General features: G+C 43.5%; 1 protein-coding gene across 1 annotated transcript in view; it reads left to right on the forward strand.

Moving 5' to 3' along the window:
* Window positions 1-15023, forward strand: part of LOC132391074 (interleukin-5 receptor subunit alpha-like) — an 88763-nt gene that overhangs the window by 49157 nt on the left and 24583 nt on the right. The window contains exons 7-9 of the mRNA XM_059963798.1: window positions 3131-3312; window positions 4522-4661; window positions 8805-8943. Coding sequence (XP_059819781.1) covers window positions 3131-3312; window positions 4522-4661; window positions 8805-8943 — 461 coding nt within the window. The remainder of the gene's footprint in view (window positions 1-3130; window positions 3313-4521; window positions 4662-8804; window positions 8944-15023) is intronic.

The following is a 15023-nucleotide window of genomic DNA, read 5'->3' on the forward strand; positions in this document are numbered from 1 at the left end:
ATATTGCATTAACAGGTCCCTCAGCCCATCTAATCCATGTCATACTGTTATTCTGCCTAGTCTCTTCAAGCCACACCTGACTATCACCCCTCCTAGTGCTCTCCTTCCTTTTCTCCCATACGCCACTCTCCTCTCCTTTCCAGATTTCCTTTTCTCCAGCCCTTTACAGTAAAAGAACCCTTAGGTGTAAGTGGTCTTAATATGATTGAATTTACCCTGTCATAAACAAGTGAAAATTTGCAGATGCTAGAAATCCAATAAACAAGCACAAAATGCTAAAGGAACTCAGCAGGCCAGGCAGGCTAATTTGAGAAGGAGATGCTAAAGTCAGATATATCAGTATTACAGTGGAGTAAAGGGAATTACAGAGACACACAAGTGGAGCTGGCCAGAATTGTTTGGAAAAGAACACTGGTGAGGATGCAGATGGTGTACACTCCACAGTTCTTAAAGAGGCGGCTGAAGAGATTGTGGAGGAATTAGTTATGATATTTTTGAAAATATCACTAGATTCTGGAATGGTTCCAGAGGAGTGGAAAATTGCAAATGTCACTCCAAGAAGGGAGAGAGGCAGAAGAAAGGAAGCTATAGGCCAAACAACACACACGAAATGCTGCCTGGCCTGCTGTGTTCCACCAGCATTTTGTGTGTGTTGTTTCAATTTCCAGCATCTGCAGACTTTCTCGTGTAAGCTGTAGGCCAGTTAGTCTAACTTCTGTGGTTGGGAAGATGTTGGACTTGATTATTAAGGATGAGGTCTCAGGGTACTTGGGGACACATGATAAGATAGGCTGTAGTCAGCATGGTTTCCTCAAGGGACAATCTTGCCTGTTGTAATTCTTTGAAGTAGTTGAGACAAAGGAGAATTGGTTGATATTGTGTACTTGGATTTTCAGAAGGCCTTTGACAAGGTACCAAACGTGAGGCTGCTTAACAAGCTATGAGCCTATGGAATTACAGAAGAGATCCTAGAATGGATAAGCAGGTCTGATTAGCAGGAGGCAAAAAGTGGGAATAAAGGGAGCCTTTTCTGGCTGGCTGCCCGTGGTTAGTGGTGTCCCACAGGGGTCTATGTTGGGACCGGTTCTTTTAACTTTATATGTCAATGGTTTGGCTGATGGAATTGATGGCTTTGTTGCAAAGTTGATGTGAAGATAGATGGAGTAACAGGTAGTTTTGAAGAAGTAGAGAGGCTACAGAAGGACTTAGACAGATTAGGAGAATGGGCCAATAAATGGCAGGTGGAATACAGTGTTGGGAAATGTATGGTCATGCATTTGGGTAGAAACAATTGAATCTTCTCTAAATGAAGAGAAAATACAAAAAACTGAAGTGCAAAGGGACTTAGGAATCCTTGTGCAGGATTCCCTAAAGGTTAATTTGCCATATTAGCATTCATTTTAAGAAGGATAGAATATATTATCAAGAATGTAATATGAAAACTTTATAAAGCATTGGTGAGGTCTCTCTTGGAGTATTGTGAGCAGGGTTGGTCTATGTATCTTAGAAAGGATGTGCTGAAACTGGACAGGGTTCAAAGAAGATTCACAAAAATGTTCCCAGGATTGAATGGCTTGTCATATGAAGAATGTTTGATGGCTCTGAGCCTGTATTCAGAAGAATGAGGGGTGATCTCATTGAAACCCATTGAATGGTGAAAGGCCTCGATAGGGTGGATGCGGAGAGGATGTTTCTCTCCACATGGTGGGGGAGTCTAAAGCCAGAGGACACACCCTCAGAATAGAGGGTTGTCCTTTTAGAACAGAGATGAGGAGAAAGTTTTTTTAGCCAGAGAGTGGTGAATCTGTGGAATTCATTGCCACAGGCAGCTGGGGAGGTCGTCTTTATGTATATTTAAGGCAGAGTTTGATATATTCTGGATTGGGGAGGGCATGAAGGATATGGGGTGAAGGCAGGAGATTGGGGTTGAGAGGAAAATTGGATCAGCCATGACGAAATGGCACAGCAGACATGATGGGCCAAATGGGCTAATTCTGCTCCTATATCTTATGGTCTTGTGGTCCTACCATTTCCACCTATTACATCCCAGCTTCTTACCTCATTCCAACACTCTCAGCCACCTAGCCACCTATTACTTCCTAGCTTGTAATCCTTCTCCTTCCACCAACTTTCTCCTCTTTCTTCCTCTTTCCCTTCCAGTGCAGATAAAGAGTCTCAGTCCAAAGCATCAACTGTTTATTCCTTTCCATAAATGCCACCTAACCAGCTGTCTAACCTCCATTCTTCTGCCCATCTACTGGCCTGTTGGTCATTCAGTTTATCTGCCTGTGCATCCTTCTTTCTGTTTTCCTGATCTCAGCCTTTCTGTCTGCCTGTCCATGCCTCTGTCTACCAGTCACTCAGCCTGTTTGTCTGCCTTCCCGTCTGTCTGTACGAACACACCCAAAAATGCTGGTGGAACTCAGCAAGTCAGGCAGCATCTATGGAGAGGAATAAATCTATAGGTCCTTCATTATGACTGGAAGGGAAGGGGCAGAAGCTGTCATAAGAAAGGGGAGAGGAGAAAGGAGTACAAGTTGTCAAATGATAGGTGAGGCCATGTGAGTGAGAAGGTAGGTAGAGGAGGTGAGATGAAGTAAGAAGCTGGGAAAGTGTGGGTGGAAGAATCAGAGGGATGAAGAAGAAGAAATCTGACAGGAGAGGTCATATGAGATCATATGACAGGCAAGCAGACATGCTCCACCATTCCATCATGGTTGATTTTTGTTTTATCCCTCTCAACCCCAATCTCCTGCCTTCTCCCCGTAAACTTTGCTGACAGTGATCCATGAGAGAAAGGGAAGTAGGAGGAGCACCAGAAGGAGATGAGCAGCAGGTGAGGAGAAGACAAGAGGCGAGAGGGTAACCAGAGAGAGAGAAGGAGTGATTGCGGAGAAAGTATCAGAAGCTAGAGAAATCAATGTTCATGCTATCAGGTTGGAGGCTGCCCGGATGGAATATACGATGCTCCTCCAACCTGAGTTTGGTCTTAGCATGGCAGTAGAGAAGGCCATGGACTGACACGTCAACATGGGAATGGGAATGGGAAGTCAAATTGACATGTCAGAAGTCTGTCTGTTACCCCTATCATTCTTTGGAAGAACTTACAATTCAATTTACTTTTTTTAAGGATGCAAGATGCAAGTGTCATATACAACTGTTCAAATTACCGTGTGGATGGAACGAAGAACACTGGCTGCATTGGCCACAGATATGACCTTCCTTTGTTTCTCGTGATTACGATGTGCATCAGTGAACTGACCAACAAAACCAAATTACCGTATTGCAGGATATTTGGACCATACAAATTCCGTAAGATACTCTTTACCTCTTTCTGATCAGAACATGTGGAAACATAAATCAGAATATTGGCAGGTGGAGTTTAATGTGGAAAAAACTAAATGTAAGGGGTTTCTTCTTTTATGTTACTGCTAAGGCTAATAAAATGGCTTCTTTGCAACGTTAAAAGTAAAAATGCTTCTTTGTTATGTTAACTGGTGAGAGAGTGCTTTCTTTCGCAGCTTGTTTGGGTTATAATTACTAATAACAAGAATTGTATTCATTTGTTAACCAATTGGGATAGCTGTTATTCTTTCTTGTGGGTCTATAAGCTATTGTTTTGCAGACTTTTGGGGAGAAGGCATGATGCTGTAAGCTGGGCAACAGAACGGATCCCGTGCGGGGTTCCCAGGCCCAGGGCTTTTGGCAAGGAGAGGGGATGAGGACAGATTCGTGTGGAGCGTCTGGTCGACCACCGTGGTTGGTCCCAGGCGGTGGGTCAAGGAGGTCAGAGGGGGTCGAATGGTGGCAAGAAGACGTTAACTGAGCTCCAACGGTTGTGCATGAAGTGGTTGAACTTTGTTAAGTTTGGTGCCTTTTACTTCTCCTTTTATATTGTATCTCTATTAAGTACAAATTTCCAGTAAAATCTATAAAGTGTAATCATTTAATCGCATATGGTGTACTGTCTGTTATTTGGTGTGGAGGGGACATCACACAGCATCTACACAAGCTGATTACCCAGTTTGGCAGGGCCGAAGGCTGCTACCCCTAGACAGAAGCGAGCTGAGCGACCCTGAAGCTTACTGGGGGCTACATGAAGTAAAGCATTTAGGCAAGAAGTTGAATCCACAAAACATGGTTGAGGAACAGGGGTGGGTGTTGGACTATACACTCGGTGGCCACTTTATTAGGTACACCTGTACACCTGTTTGTTAATGCACATATCTAATCAGCCTATCATGTAGCTGCAACTCAATGCTCATATCCAAAGATGAATTAAAAAGTTTGAGGTAAAAGAAAGACTATACAAAAACAAGACTTTAGTCCAAAACTAAAAGCAATCAGAGACAAGTACATGATATTGCAAGAGATGGTCCCCAATTATTCCATTAAATGAGATGAATTGCCAGAACTATAGTGTTGAGCTTTGCACAGACATTAAATCATATTTACTATGTTAGAATTTTTTTGCTGTGTCTGAACCATGCTATGGCACTAAACTAAATTAACTTCTTTCAGATAAGCTCGGCAGTCCAATAAATGTCAAGATAAATAAAAGCACTGATGAAGTCACCTGGAATCTTGCAAACGATAATTTAAACCCTATTTGTTACGACGTTCAATTAAAAATCACAGATTGGAATAATGGAGAGCAGAAGGTAAGCAAATATGTACTTTACAATGGATTGGAATATGTTGGCATCTGCTTTCTGGGACTTCAGCACTGTTGTTGCATTGGGGCGGGATGCTGGTCAGGATAGATGGTTCTATGATTCCTTCGGTATATCTTGTAATTCTCTCAAGGTTAGTGTTGGATCCCGGTCATTTTGTAATCTGTAAGTCAAGAATGAAGCATAAAACTCAGTGGTTATGGCCATTTATTGAGTGTGTGAAGAATGAAAGAAAGAACAAAGAATTTGTGGTTATCTTATACTCAAAGCTAACTCAAGTTAACTCAAATGTTCATTGACTGTAGTTCAACATTCAATACTGTGACCCCCTCCAAGCTGATCGCCCAACTTCGCCAGCTTAGTATCAGCTAATCCCTCTGCAATTGGACCTTGGACTTTCTGACTAACAGACCTCAATCTGTTGGACAACCTCTCCTCCTCCACTCTCGCCACAAAACACTGGTGTGCCTCAAGGCTGTGTGCCGAGCCCTCTTCTGTACTCCCTTTTCACCTATGACTGCGTTCCTGTACATGGTTCTAAGTCCATAAGCAAGTCCACAGACGACACCACGGTGGTTGGCCTGATCAGAGGGGATGACAAGACAGTCTACAGGGATGAGCTTCAGCACCGGGCGCATGGTGTGCCTACAACAACCTGGCCCTTAACACCCAGAAGACCAAGGAGATCATTGTGGACTTCAGGCATGCTAGGAATGACACTCACGTCCCCATCTACATCAATGGAACGGTAGTGAAGCATATATCAAGCTTCAAATTCCTTGGCGTCCACATTTCCAAGGACCTCACCTGGTCCCTGAACTCTATCCTGCTCAAAAAGGCTCAACAGTGCCTTTATTTCATGCAGAGCATCAAGAGAGCTCACCTCTGTCCCAGAATACTGACGGAATTTTATTGCTGTATCATTGAGAGCAGACTCTCAGTGTGGTATGGCAATTGTCCCGCATCGGACCGCAAAGCACTCCAGCGTGTGGTGAAAACTGCTCTGTGGATTATCGGCACCCAATTGCCCACCATTGAGAATGTCTACCATAAACGCTGTGTGGGCAAGGCGAAAAGCATTATTAAGGGCGCATTTCACCCTAACCATGGACGTTTTGCTCTCCTCCCATCAGGTAGGTGCTACAGGAGCCTCCGCTCCCACACCAGCAGGGACAGGAAGAGTTTCTTCCCTGAGGCTGTGACCCTGCTGAACCTCACATCACAGCGCTAAGCAGTACCTTTAATTCGCAGTTATTTTGTAAATAACCCTATTCTTTGCATCTCTGGTTAGTCGCTAACTGCATTTCATTTGGCTTTGTATCTGTACTCGGCATAATGACAATAAAGTTGAATCTAATCTAATCTAAATTAGAGGATAAGACACCACCTGAAAAAAACATAAAACCTATGAAATAACCAGATTTAAGTGGCCTGACACTTGTTGAAGAAAAGCCAAGAAGCTTCCAGAAAAGAACAGAATGAACCATACTGCAAATGTTGAAAAAATCACTGAGCAATTATATGAATATATAAAAAAACACAAGCAAGCATAGGAAAGATTGAATTATGAGAAAAAATAACAATTTTACACTCTAATCCAACATTAATGGAATAAAAACAATCATCTCTGGAAACACTTAGCAAGTCAGGCAGAATGAGTAGAAAGGTTAGTAAGAAATGCTGTACCTGACTAATGACTACACCTCTCCCCACACAGAACAGAGATAAGCTTCTCCTGGTCCTCAACTTTCACTCCAGTAGCTTCAGAGACAATTCTTCCATCGTCTCCTTTGATGACTTAGTGACCTCTTCTCATGACAGGACTCAGAACAGAGTGCCTGTTTTGAGTCTGGGGTCAGACATGTGAACCATGTGGAGACACAAGAGAACAAATGCTCAGTTCCAGAGCTGGAGGAATTCAGAGTAGGATGAGAGTAGGGGTGGGATGGGGGGGGGGGGTGGTGTTGTGGGTGGAAGGGAATGGTCAACGTTTCTAGTCAAAAGCCTGCATTAGACTAAGAATTGGGAGGGAAAATGACCAGTAAAAAACAGGAGATGATGAGTGGTGAAACAAGAACCAGAGATGATTGAGGAGAGGCGAACATTGTGACCTGCCCAATGCACTGATTGGTTCTAACTAGGATCTCAACACTGGGAAATGTTGGGCTGGGAGAGGACAACACCATTGGCTCTCCTGTCTTTCTGGCGAATTTTAATGCTCTAAGTTCCAGGTACATTTATTAGCAAAGTACGTGTATGTTAGCATATACTACTTTGAAATTCATCTTCTTGTTGGCATTGACAGGGAGAAAATAAACAGAATAAAACTTTACAAAAAAATGATATGTAAACAGACAAAGACCAACAAGAGGCAAACTATGCAAATAAGAACGAGTAGTGAATTTGGAAGACTTTGTACAGTTATCCATGATATACAGGAAAGATATAAAAACACAAAATGCTGGCAGAACTCAGCAGGCCAGACAGCATCTATGGGAGGAGGTAGTGACGACGTTTCAGGCCGAGACCCTTCTCTCCTGATGAAGAAGCCCTGACCATCTCCCCTTTCGTGCCCTGACCATCAAGAATCTATCAATTTCTGCCTGAAATATACATAAAGATTTGGCCTCCACAGCCATCTGTGGCAACAAATTCATTTACAGAGGATTAGAATATAAAAGTAAGGATGTAAGGATGAGGCTTTATAAGGCAGTGGTGAGGCCTCACTTGGAGTATTGTGAGTAGTTTTTGTCACCTTATCGAAGAAAGGATATGTTGACACTGGTGAAATTTCAAAGGAGGTTCGCTAAAATGATGTGGGGATTGAAAGGCTTACAGTATGAGGAGTGTTTGTTAGTTCTGGGCCTGTACTCACTAGAATTCAGAAGAATAACAATGGGATCTAATTGAACCCAATAAAGTAGATTTGGAGAGGATGCTTCTTCTAATGGGGGAAGTCTAAGACCAGAGGACACAGCCTCAGAATAGAGGGACGTCCACTTAGAATGGAGATGAGGAGGAATTTCTTAAGCCAGAGAGTGGTGAATCCATGGAATTCATTGCCACAGACAGCTGTTGAGACCAAGTCATTGGGTATATTTAAGACAGATGTTGATAGATTCTTGATTACTCAGAGTATGAAGGGATACGGGGAGAAGGCAGAAGATTGGAGCTGAGGGGAAATGGATCAGCCATGATGAAATGGCAGAACAGACTTGATGGACTAAATGGTTCAATTCTGCTCCTTTATCTTATGGTCATAAAGTCTCATAAATTGGCAAATTATTATTGTTACCTCTAAAGAGAGAGTGAAAAGCAATGTTTGCATGCTGTCTAAATATGTTCTCCCATACATGATTAGACTGAAGTAGTACAAATTTAAACATGGTAACAGTGTGGAGAATTGTTGTAGAGAAATCAGATTGGAAAGACCATGACAAGATCGGTTGAGAGATCAAGAGTCAATCTTGATACGCCTCTCTCATATAGAATATAGAACACTACAGCACATTACAGGTCCTTCAACCATGATGTGCTGACCTTTTAATCTACTCTAAGATCAATCAAGCCCTTCCCTCCTCCATAGTACAAGAATTCTCTGTTACTCATATGCCTATCAAAGAGTTTCTTAAATGCCCCTAATGATTCTGCCTCTGGTATCTTGGCAGGATGTTCCATGAACCTACCACTCTCTGTGTAAAAACTCTACCTTTGACATCCCCCTATACTTTCCTCCAGTCACCTTAAAAATATGCCCCCCCCCCCCCCGTATCAGCCAATTAGTCTCTGGTGACCCACTCTATCTATGCCTCTTATCATTTTTTTTATATCTCTATCAAGTCTCCTCTCATTCTCCTTCACTCTAAAGAGAAATCCCTTCACTCGACATATCTTCATAAGACATTCTTTGCAATCTAGGCAACCTCCTAGTAAATATCCTCTGCATTCACTCTGAAGCTTCCATATCCTTCCTATAATGAGGTGACCAGAATGGAACACAATACTTAGAGTGTGGTCTAAGTGTCTCTGAATTTGTCTTCAAATAAGTCTATGAATTTGTGAATGGTCACAGAATCTATAATCACTTCTGAAAATTTAATGAATTGTTATTAACCAATATGTTTGTTTCAGGTTAAAAATACATCTGATACAAAATATGTCATCAGTCGGGATAAAACAAAGAAATATTCAGTGCAAGTAAGGGTGAAAGTGAATAATTTTTGTTTGGAAAGCATTATCTGGAGTGACTGGAGCAAACCACTTATTATAGGTAAGAGGATTATTTTATACAGTAGCAAATGTAAATGCCTTATCCCTGAAACCCTTGACACCCTTACTAATCAAGAACCTATCAATATATCCAATGACTTGGCCCCTGTAATGTATGGATCTATTTCTTTCAGTACAATGACCTCCCTCCACCTTAGCATGATGAATGGACTGATAAATTACCGATGCGCATTGATCTATTGTCTATACATGCACATTGATCTGTGCTGTCTCCCTCTGTCATGTGAATAGACCAGTTAAACCCATCTCCCACATGTATGCTTTTATTTATTTGATATGTAGTTGCACAGACATAACAAATTGGTGATGAGAACAAACTTGAAAATCAGCAAATATCAGCAATGACACCAACAGTTATGGGACGACAAAATTTGGAGGGAGAGACTGTGAGGGGAAAGAGTAAGTCAGTGTGGAGAAGGCCGTCACGGACGCTAACAAAGGGCATGTGAACGACTGAGTAATACACAGTGAAAGATGCACAACTAACAAATTTAATGTGAAAGTAGCGTGTCAGTGGCCTTAGTCAGGAAAGTTGACTAATTTGGTAGTGCTAATGAGGACTAGAAATTGTATATCAAGAGGGTTGAACTGTATTGTAACAAGATCAACGTGGATGTGGAAAAGGAAACCACTGTGCTTCTTTGCTTAATGGGTGCTAAAATGTACAGTCTTTTACATAACTCCTGAAAAGCCTGCAAGCAAGACGTTTGATGCAATTTATGGTATGTTACAAAATCACTAGAGCCCTAAACCACTGATAATAGCTGAAAGATTTAGATTTTACAAAAGTAACCAAAGGATGAAAGCATTTCTGAATACACTACATCACAAACTTTCCCAATACTGTGACTTTAAAGTTGGAATTTCTAGTGCTTAAAAGGACAGGCTTGTATGTGGTATGCATAATCAGAGCACTCAAAAAAGGCTACTGGCAGAAAGAGACCTATCCTTAGAATAGGCATTGACCTTTGCAATATTGTTAGTGTCTACAGCAAAGGATGCAGCAGAATTACAGAAAAAGAGTTTCGAATCTGAAATGCACAAAATGTCACTGAATGGTTCAGAAAGCCAAAAATGTTATTGATACGGCAAATCCTCCCATGACGTTGGTTCAATGAAAAAGTTTGCACAGGGTGTCACAGACAAGGTCACATAGAGTGTGCAAGTCAGACAAAAAGCACAACCAAAGTGGAAAAACAACAGACTGAAATGATTCAAACACTAAACTAAACAAATGGACAAAGTGACTGAATGTAAAACTGCATCAGACAACACAGAGTCTGACAAAGGTGAGCTGTCATGCCTGGAACTTCATAGTTTTACTGAAGCAGATCACAAAATCACATGGATCACAGTCGATGTGTCTGGTGTAAAACTGGAAATGGAGCTGGATGCAGGGTCAGCTTTGTCTATGATTTCAGAGGGTGACTAAAACAGACTGTTTTCTAAGCTATAATTAGAAAAGACACCAGTGATGCTAAAGACCTACACAAGTGAGAAAGTGTCTCTCAAAGGCAAACTGAAAGCAAGTGTGATGTATGGAAGTAATACACAGCAGGTAGTGCTTTATATTTCAAGGTTGAGTGGAGGGATTGGACCACATCAATCATCTCAGTGATCAAGAAATGGAAGGACAGAGCTGTTGACATATGCATGAACTTCAAAGTGAGTATCAACCCTGAGCTGCATACTGTGCAGTATACCATGCCATGAATAGAAGACATTTTTTGTATCTTTGGCTGACGGGAAGAGGATTTCAAAGATTGACTTGTCACAAGCCGATCTGCAAATGGTGATTGATGAGTCCAGCAGGAAGTTCCTCACAATCAACCCTCATAAAGACTGTTCCAGTATAATCGTCTGATCATAGCATCGCAGTAGCTCCAGCAATTTGGCAAAGAACAATGGCCAAGTGCTCCAAGATATGCCAGGAACACAATGTTACCTTGATGACCTCATCGTGACTGGCAAGAATGATGAAGAGCACCTCCACAAAAATGGTCTGCAATATGAAATCTCTTATTGTGGACATGCCATTGACAAGCATGGTTTACATAAGTCACAAGAGAATATTGAAGCAGTGCTACAGGCAGATGAAAAGGAAAATGTGTCATACTTTTTTGTCATACTACAGGTCATACTTGGGCCTGGTAAATTACTACCACAGGTTACTGCCAAATATTGCTTCAGTGCTGCATCTATTGAACGCACTGTTGCAAACAAGAGCAAGGTAGGAAAGGTTAGAAAGATGTGAAAGAGCATTCAAGGAAACAAAGAGACTAATAGCATCAGATAAACTGCTCACCCATTATGACCCATCTCTGCCCTCAGACTTGTGTGCGATGTGTCCCCAATGGCACTGGAGTCATTTTGTCACGTGTTATGAAAGATGGATCTGAACGCTCAATTGTGTTTGGTTCAAGATCACTGAGAGGCGCAGTACACAATTATGCACAGATCGACCAAGAGACCCTTCGTCCAATTGGAATAAAGTAGATCCACCACTACCTCTAAAGACAAAAGTTTATGCTAGTCAAGTCAAGTCAGGTCTAGTCACCAGCCGCTTATGTCCATTTTCCGCCACAGGAAGGGATTCCCAGTGATGTCCACTACCCTGTTGCAGTGTTGGGTACTTTTCCTAGGGGCCTAAGCTTATGACATAGAGTTCAAGGGTACCAAACAACACTGCAATGCTGATGACTTGTCGCCTCTTCCACTGTTGGCAACTGAAGAAGACAAGTCTTCATACTGTGACCCATCAGAAATATCTCACCCAGCATTGGTGGACCACTTGCCGGGAACAAGTTCGAAAACACAAAGAGAAACAAGGAATGACCTGACATTGTCAACAGCCTATGACATCACCATGCATGTACAACCAGCTCATGATAATCCTATGTTCTTGGTGAGATGAGACCAACGGTCTGAATGTCAAAGAATGCTGATGTGTGGATATCGTGTTGTGCTTCCCTCCAAACTGCACACCAGAGTGTTAGAGAATCACAGTCAAGATGAAGAATATTGCCTGGAGCTAAGTGTGGTGGCTGGGAATAGATAGACAGATTGAAGACTTGACCAAAAGCTGTTTGGGATGCCAATGAGTTCAAAATGCACCCCCATGGGGCACCATTACACCCGTGGGAGTGGCCATTGTCACCAGGGTAAAGAGTAGTAATTGACTTCGCTGGGCCATTCATGGACTCCATGTTTCTGATTGCTGTGGATGCTCATTTGAAATGGTTGAGCTGTCTTGCATGCCTTCGATACACAGTCCCCGTTTCACAGGCATACAGGAGGGTAGTGAGTTCCACAGATCTGTAAACCTTCAGTTTTGTTGCTGGGCTGATTCCTCGACGTTCCCATACAGTGGAGTGCGGTCTACTGAAAGCAGAACTTACTTTTGCTATTCTGCAGTTAACTTCCGTATCGATAGTCACTGCTCAGGAGAGGGTGCTGCCAAGGTGAGAAAACTGGTCCACTGCCTATAGTTTCTGTCCTTTTGATTGTGATTTCGGGTTCTGTGTACGGTGCGCGAGGAGCAGGCTGGTGCATGACTTCGGTCTTTTTGATGTTGATGGTTGAGTCCAAAGTTGTCGCAAGCCGTGGAGAAATTTTCCATATTGGCTTGCATCTCTGGCTCTGAGCCAGCATACGGGGCACAGTCATTGGCAAAGAGGAAGTCTCTCAGGACAGTCTCCTTCACTTTGTTATAACTGGAAGAGCTTCCCATCCACTCTGTACTTAAGGTTGATTCCAGCATCACTGTCCTGGAAGGCATCATTCAGCATGACAGTAAACATCATACTGAATAATGTGGGTGCGAGCACACAGCCCTCTTTGACGCTATTGGTGAGTGGGAATGCCTCAAAGGATTCTCCGTCGTCCAGCACTCTGGCCATCATGCCATCATGGGACTGGCATACCATCGGAATGAATTTGGCGGGGCAGCCGATCTTTGACATGATCCTCCACAGGCCTTGTCGGCAAACAGTGTCGAAGGCTTTCATGAGATCAACAGAAGTTGTGTGAAGTTCGCGATTCTGCTCCTGACCCTCCTCCTGAACTTCGCGGGCGGCAAAAGTCATGTCAATGGTCCCGTGACCATTGCGAAAGCCACACAGTGACTCTGGCAGCAGGCCCAGCTCCAGATGAGTGACCAGATGATTCAGCAGGACTCTTGCAAGAGTGTTTCCTGCGATGGAGAGCAGCGAGATTCCTCAGTTGTTGTTGCATACCTGTCGATTGCCCTTCCTCCTGTAGAGGTGTACGATGGATGCACCTTTAAGTTCCTGAGGAATGGATCCTTGCTTCCAAAAAGACTGGCTTCTCTAAAGGTACAGGACCACTAGCTTTGTAGATCTCTGTAGGTTTGGCGTCTGCCCCTGGGACTTTGTCACTGGATAGCTGGATGACAGCTTTCGTGACTTCCGCTGCTACCGGTGGGTTATCCATGGCACTGTTGATGTCGACCTGGGGAATCCTGTCTATCGCCTCATCGTTAATGGATGACGGTCGGTTGAGGATAACTTTGAAGTGTTCAGCCCATCTCTGCAGGTTCTGAGCCTTCTCTGTATTGAGAGTTGTACCAGCTGTACTCAGGAGGGGGGAGCTCCCGAGAGACTGAGGTCCGTAGAGAGTGTTGAGGGCTTCATAGAATCGTTTCAAGTAATTTCTGTCAGCGTATCCCTGTATTTCATCTGCCTTGGCGCTCAGCCAGGCATCTTGCATTTTACGCGGTTTATTCTGGACTGTCCTGCGAACACTGGTAAAGGCGTTTTTCTTGGCAGCTGATGATGGGTCGTTCTGATGGGCACGATGAAGGCGGTGCTTTTCAGCAAGTGGAGCCTGTATCTCTTCATCATTCTCCTCGAACCAGTTGGAATGTGTATCGAAGGCATGCAAGACAGCTCAACCCTTTCCACATGACTTGTCTTCACAGAATATTAGGCATCAGATGGCAAGACAAAGTACCAGACATGAAAGTTCTCCCTAGAGCAAGTCTCCCATCAGTCCACACACTGCTGATGAGAGCACAGACCCAGTGGGCAGGTCATATCATCTGCATGCCGGACGAGCACATACCTAAGCAGCTTTTTCTTAGGGAACTCTCTGCTGGAAGATGCTTGCATGGAGGGCAGAAGAAATGTTACAAAGGCACTCTAAGGGCCTCCCTGGAGTCGCTTGATATAGACATGACCTCCTGGGAAACGCTGGCACCAAACCGCCCTGCCTGGCGCGGACTCATCCACAAGGGCTGTCAAGCTTTCGAAGCAAGGCGCGCTGTTGAAGCACAACATCAGCGCAAACTGCTCAAGTCCAGAGCCACCAGCGCAACAACTGCAGTGCCCACACACGTCTGCCCAACATGTGCCAGGACATTCCGTGCCCAAATTGGCCTGACCAGTCATCTCTGGACACGCCGCATCCAGTCTCAAAGTGACTAATGGTGTCGAGGTCTTCATCGACGACGAGGGACGTACTACATGCTCATTTGAAGTGGCCTGAAGTCATGCCAATGATGTCCACCACATCAGAGAAGACTGGTTCCACTCTGAAGACTATCTTCTCCAGAAATGGTTTACCAGAACAAATTGTGAGTGACAATGAACCTCAATACATGTCAGAAGAATTCAGACTGTTCTTGAAGAAAAAGGGCATAGGACATTTCAAGTCAGCTCCTCACCACTCATCAATTAATGGGGTACTGAAAGGTTTATCTAAACCTTCAAGAAGTCCATTAAAGTGATGGATAAGGAGTACATTTATCTACATCACAAAGTGGACAATTTCTTTCTTGCGTATCGGAACTTCATACAATGACAAATCAAACACCAGTTCATGAGCAGGAATCTGAGATCTTGCATAGACCTCCTGAAACCAGGTCTACGGGGAGAAGTACAGAATAAACAGTTCAGCCATTTGCCATGTGAATCAGCAAGGAGCTTCGAGGTTGGACAGGAAGTCCTAGCGCATGATTACTGGGGAGATGTGGACAGCCGGTAGAATATCTACAAGCACTGGGCCACTGATGTGCACAGTTGATGTTGGAGATCAGACATG

The sequence above is a fragment of the Hypanus sabinus genome, chromosome 3 (genome assembly GCF_030144855.1).
Source record: "Hypanus sabinus isolate sHypSab1 chromosome 3, sHypSab1.hap1, whole genome shotgun sequence".
NCBI lineage: Eukaryota > Metazoa > Chordata > Chondrichthyes > Myliobatiformes > Dasyatidae > Hypanus > Hypanus sabinus.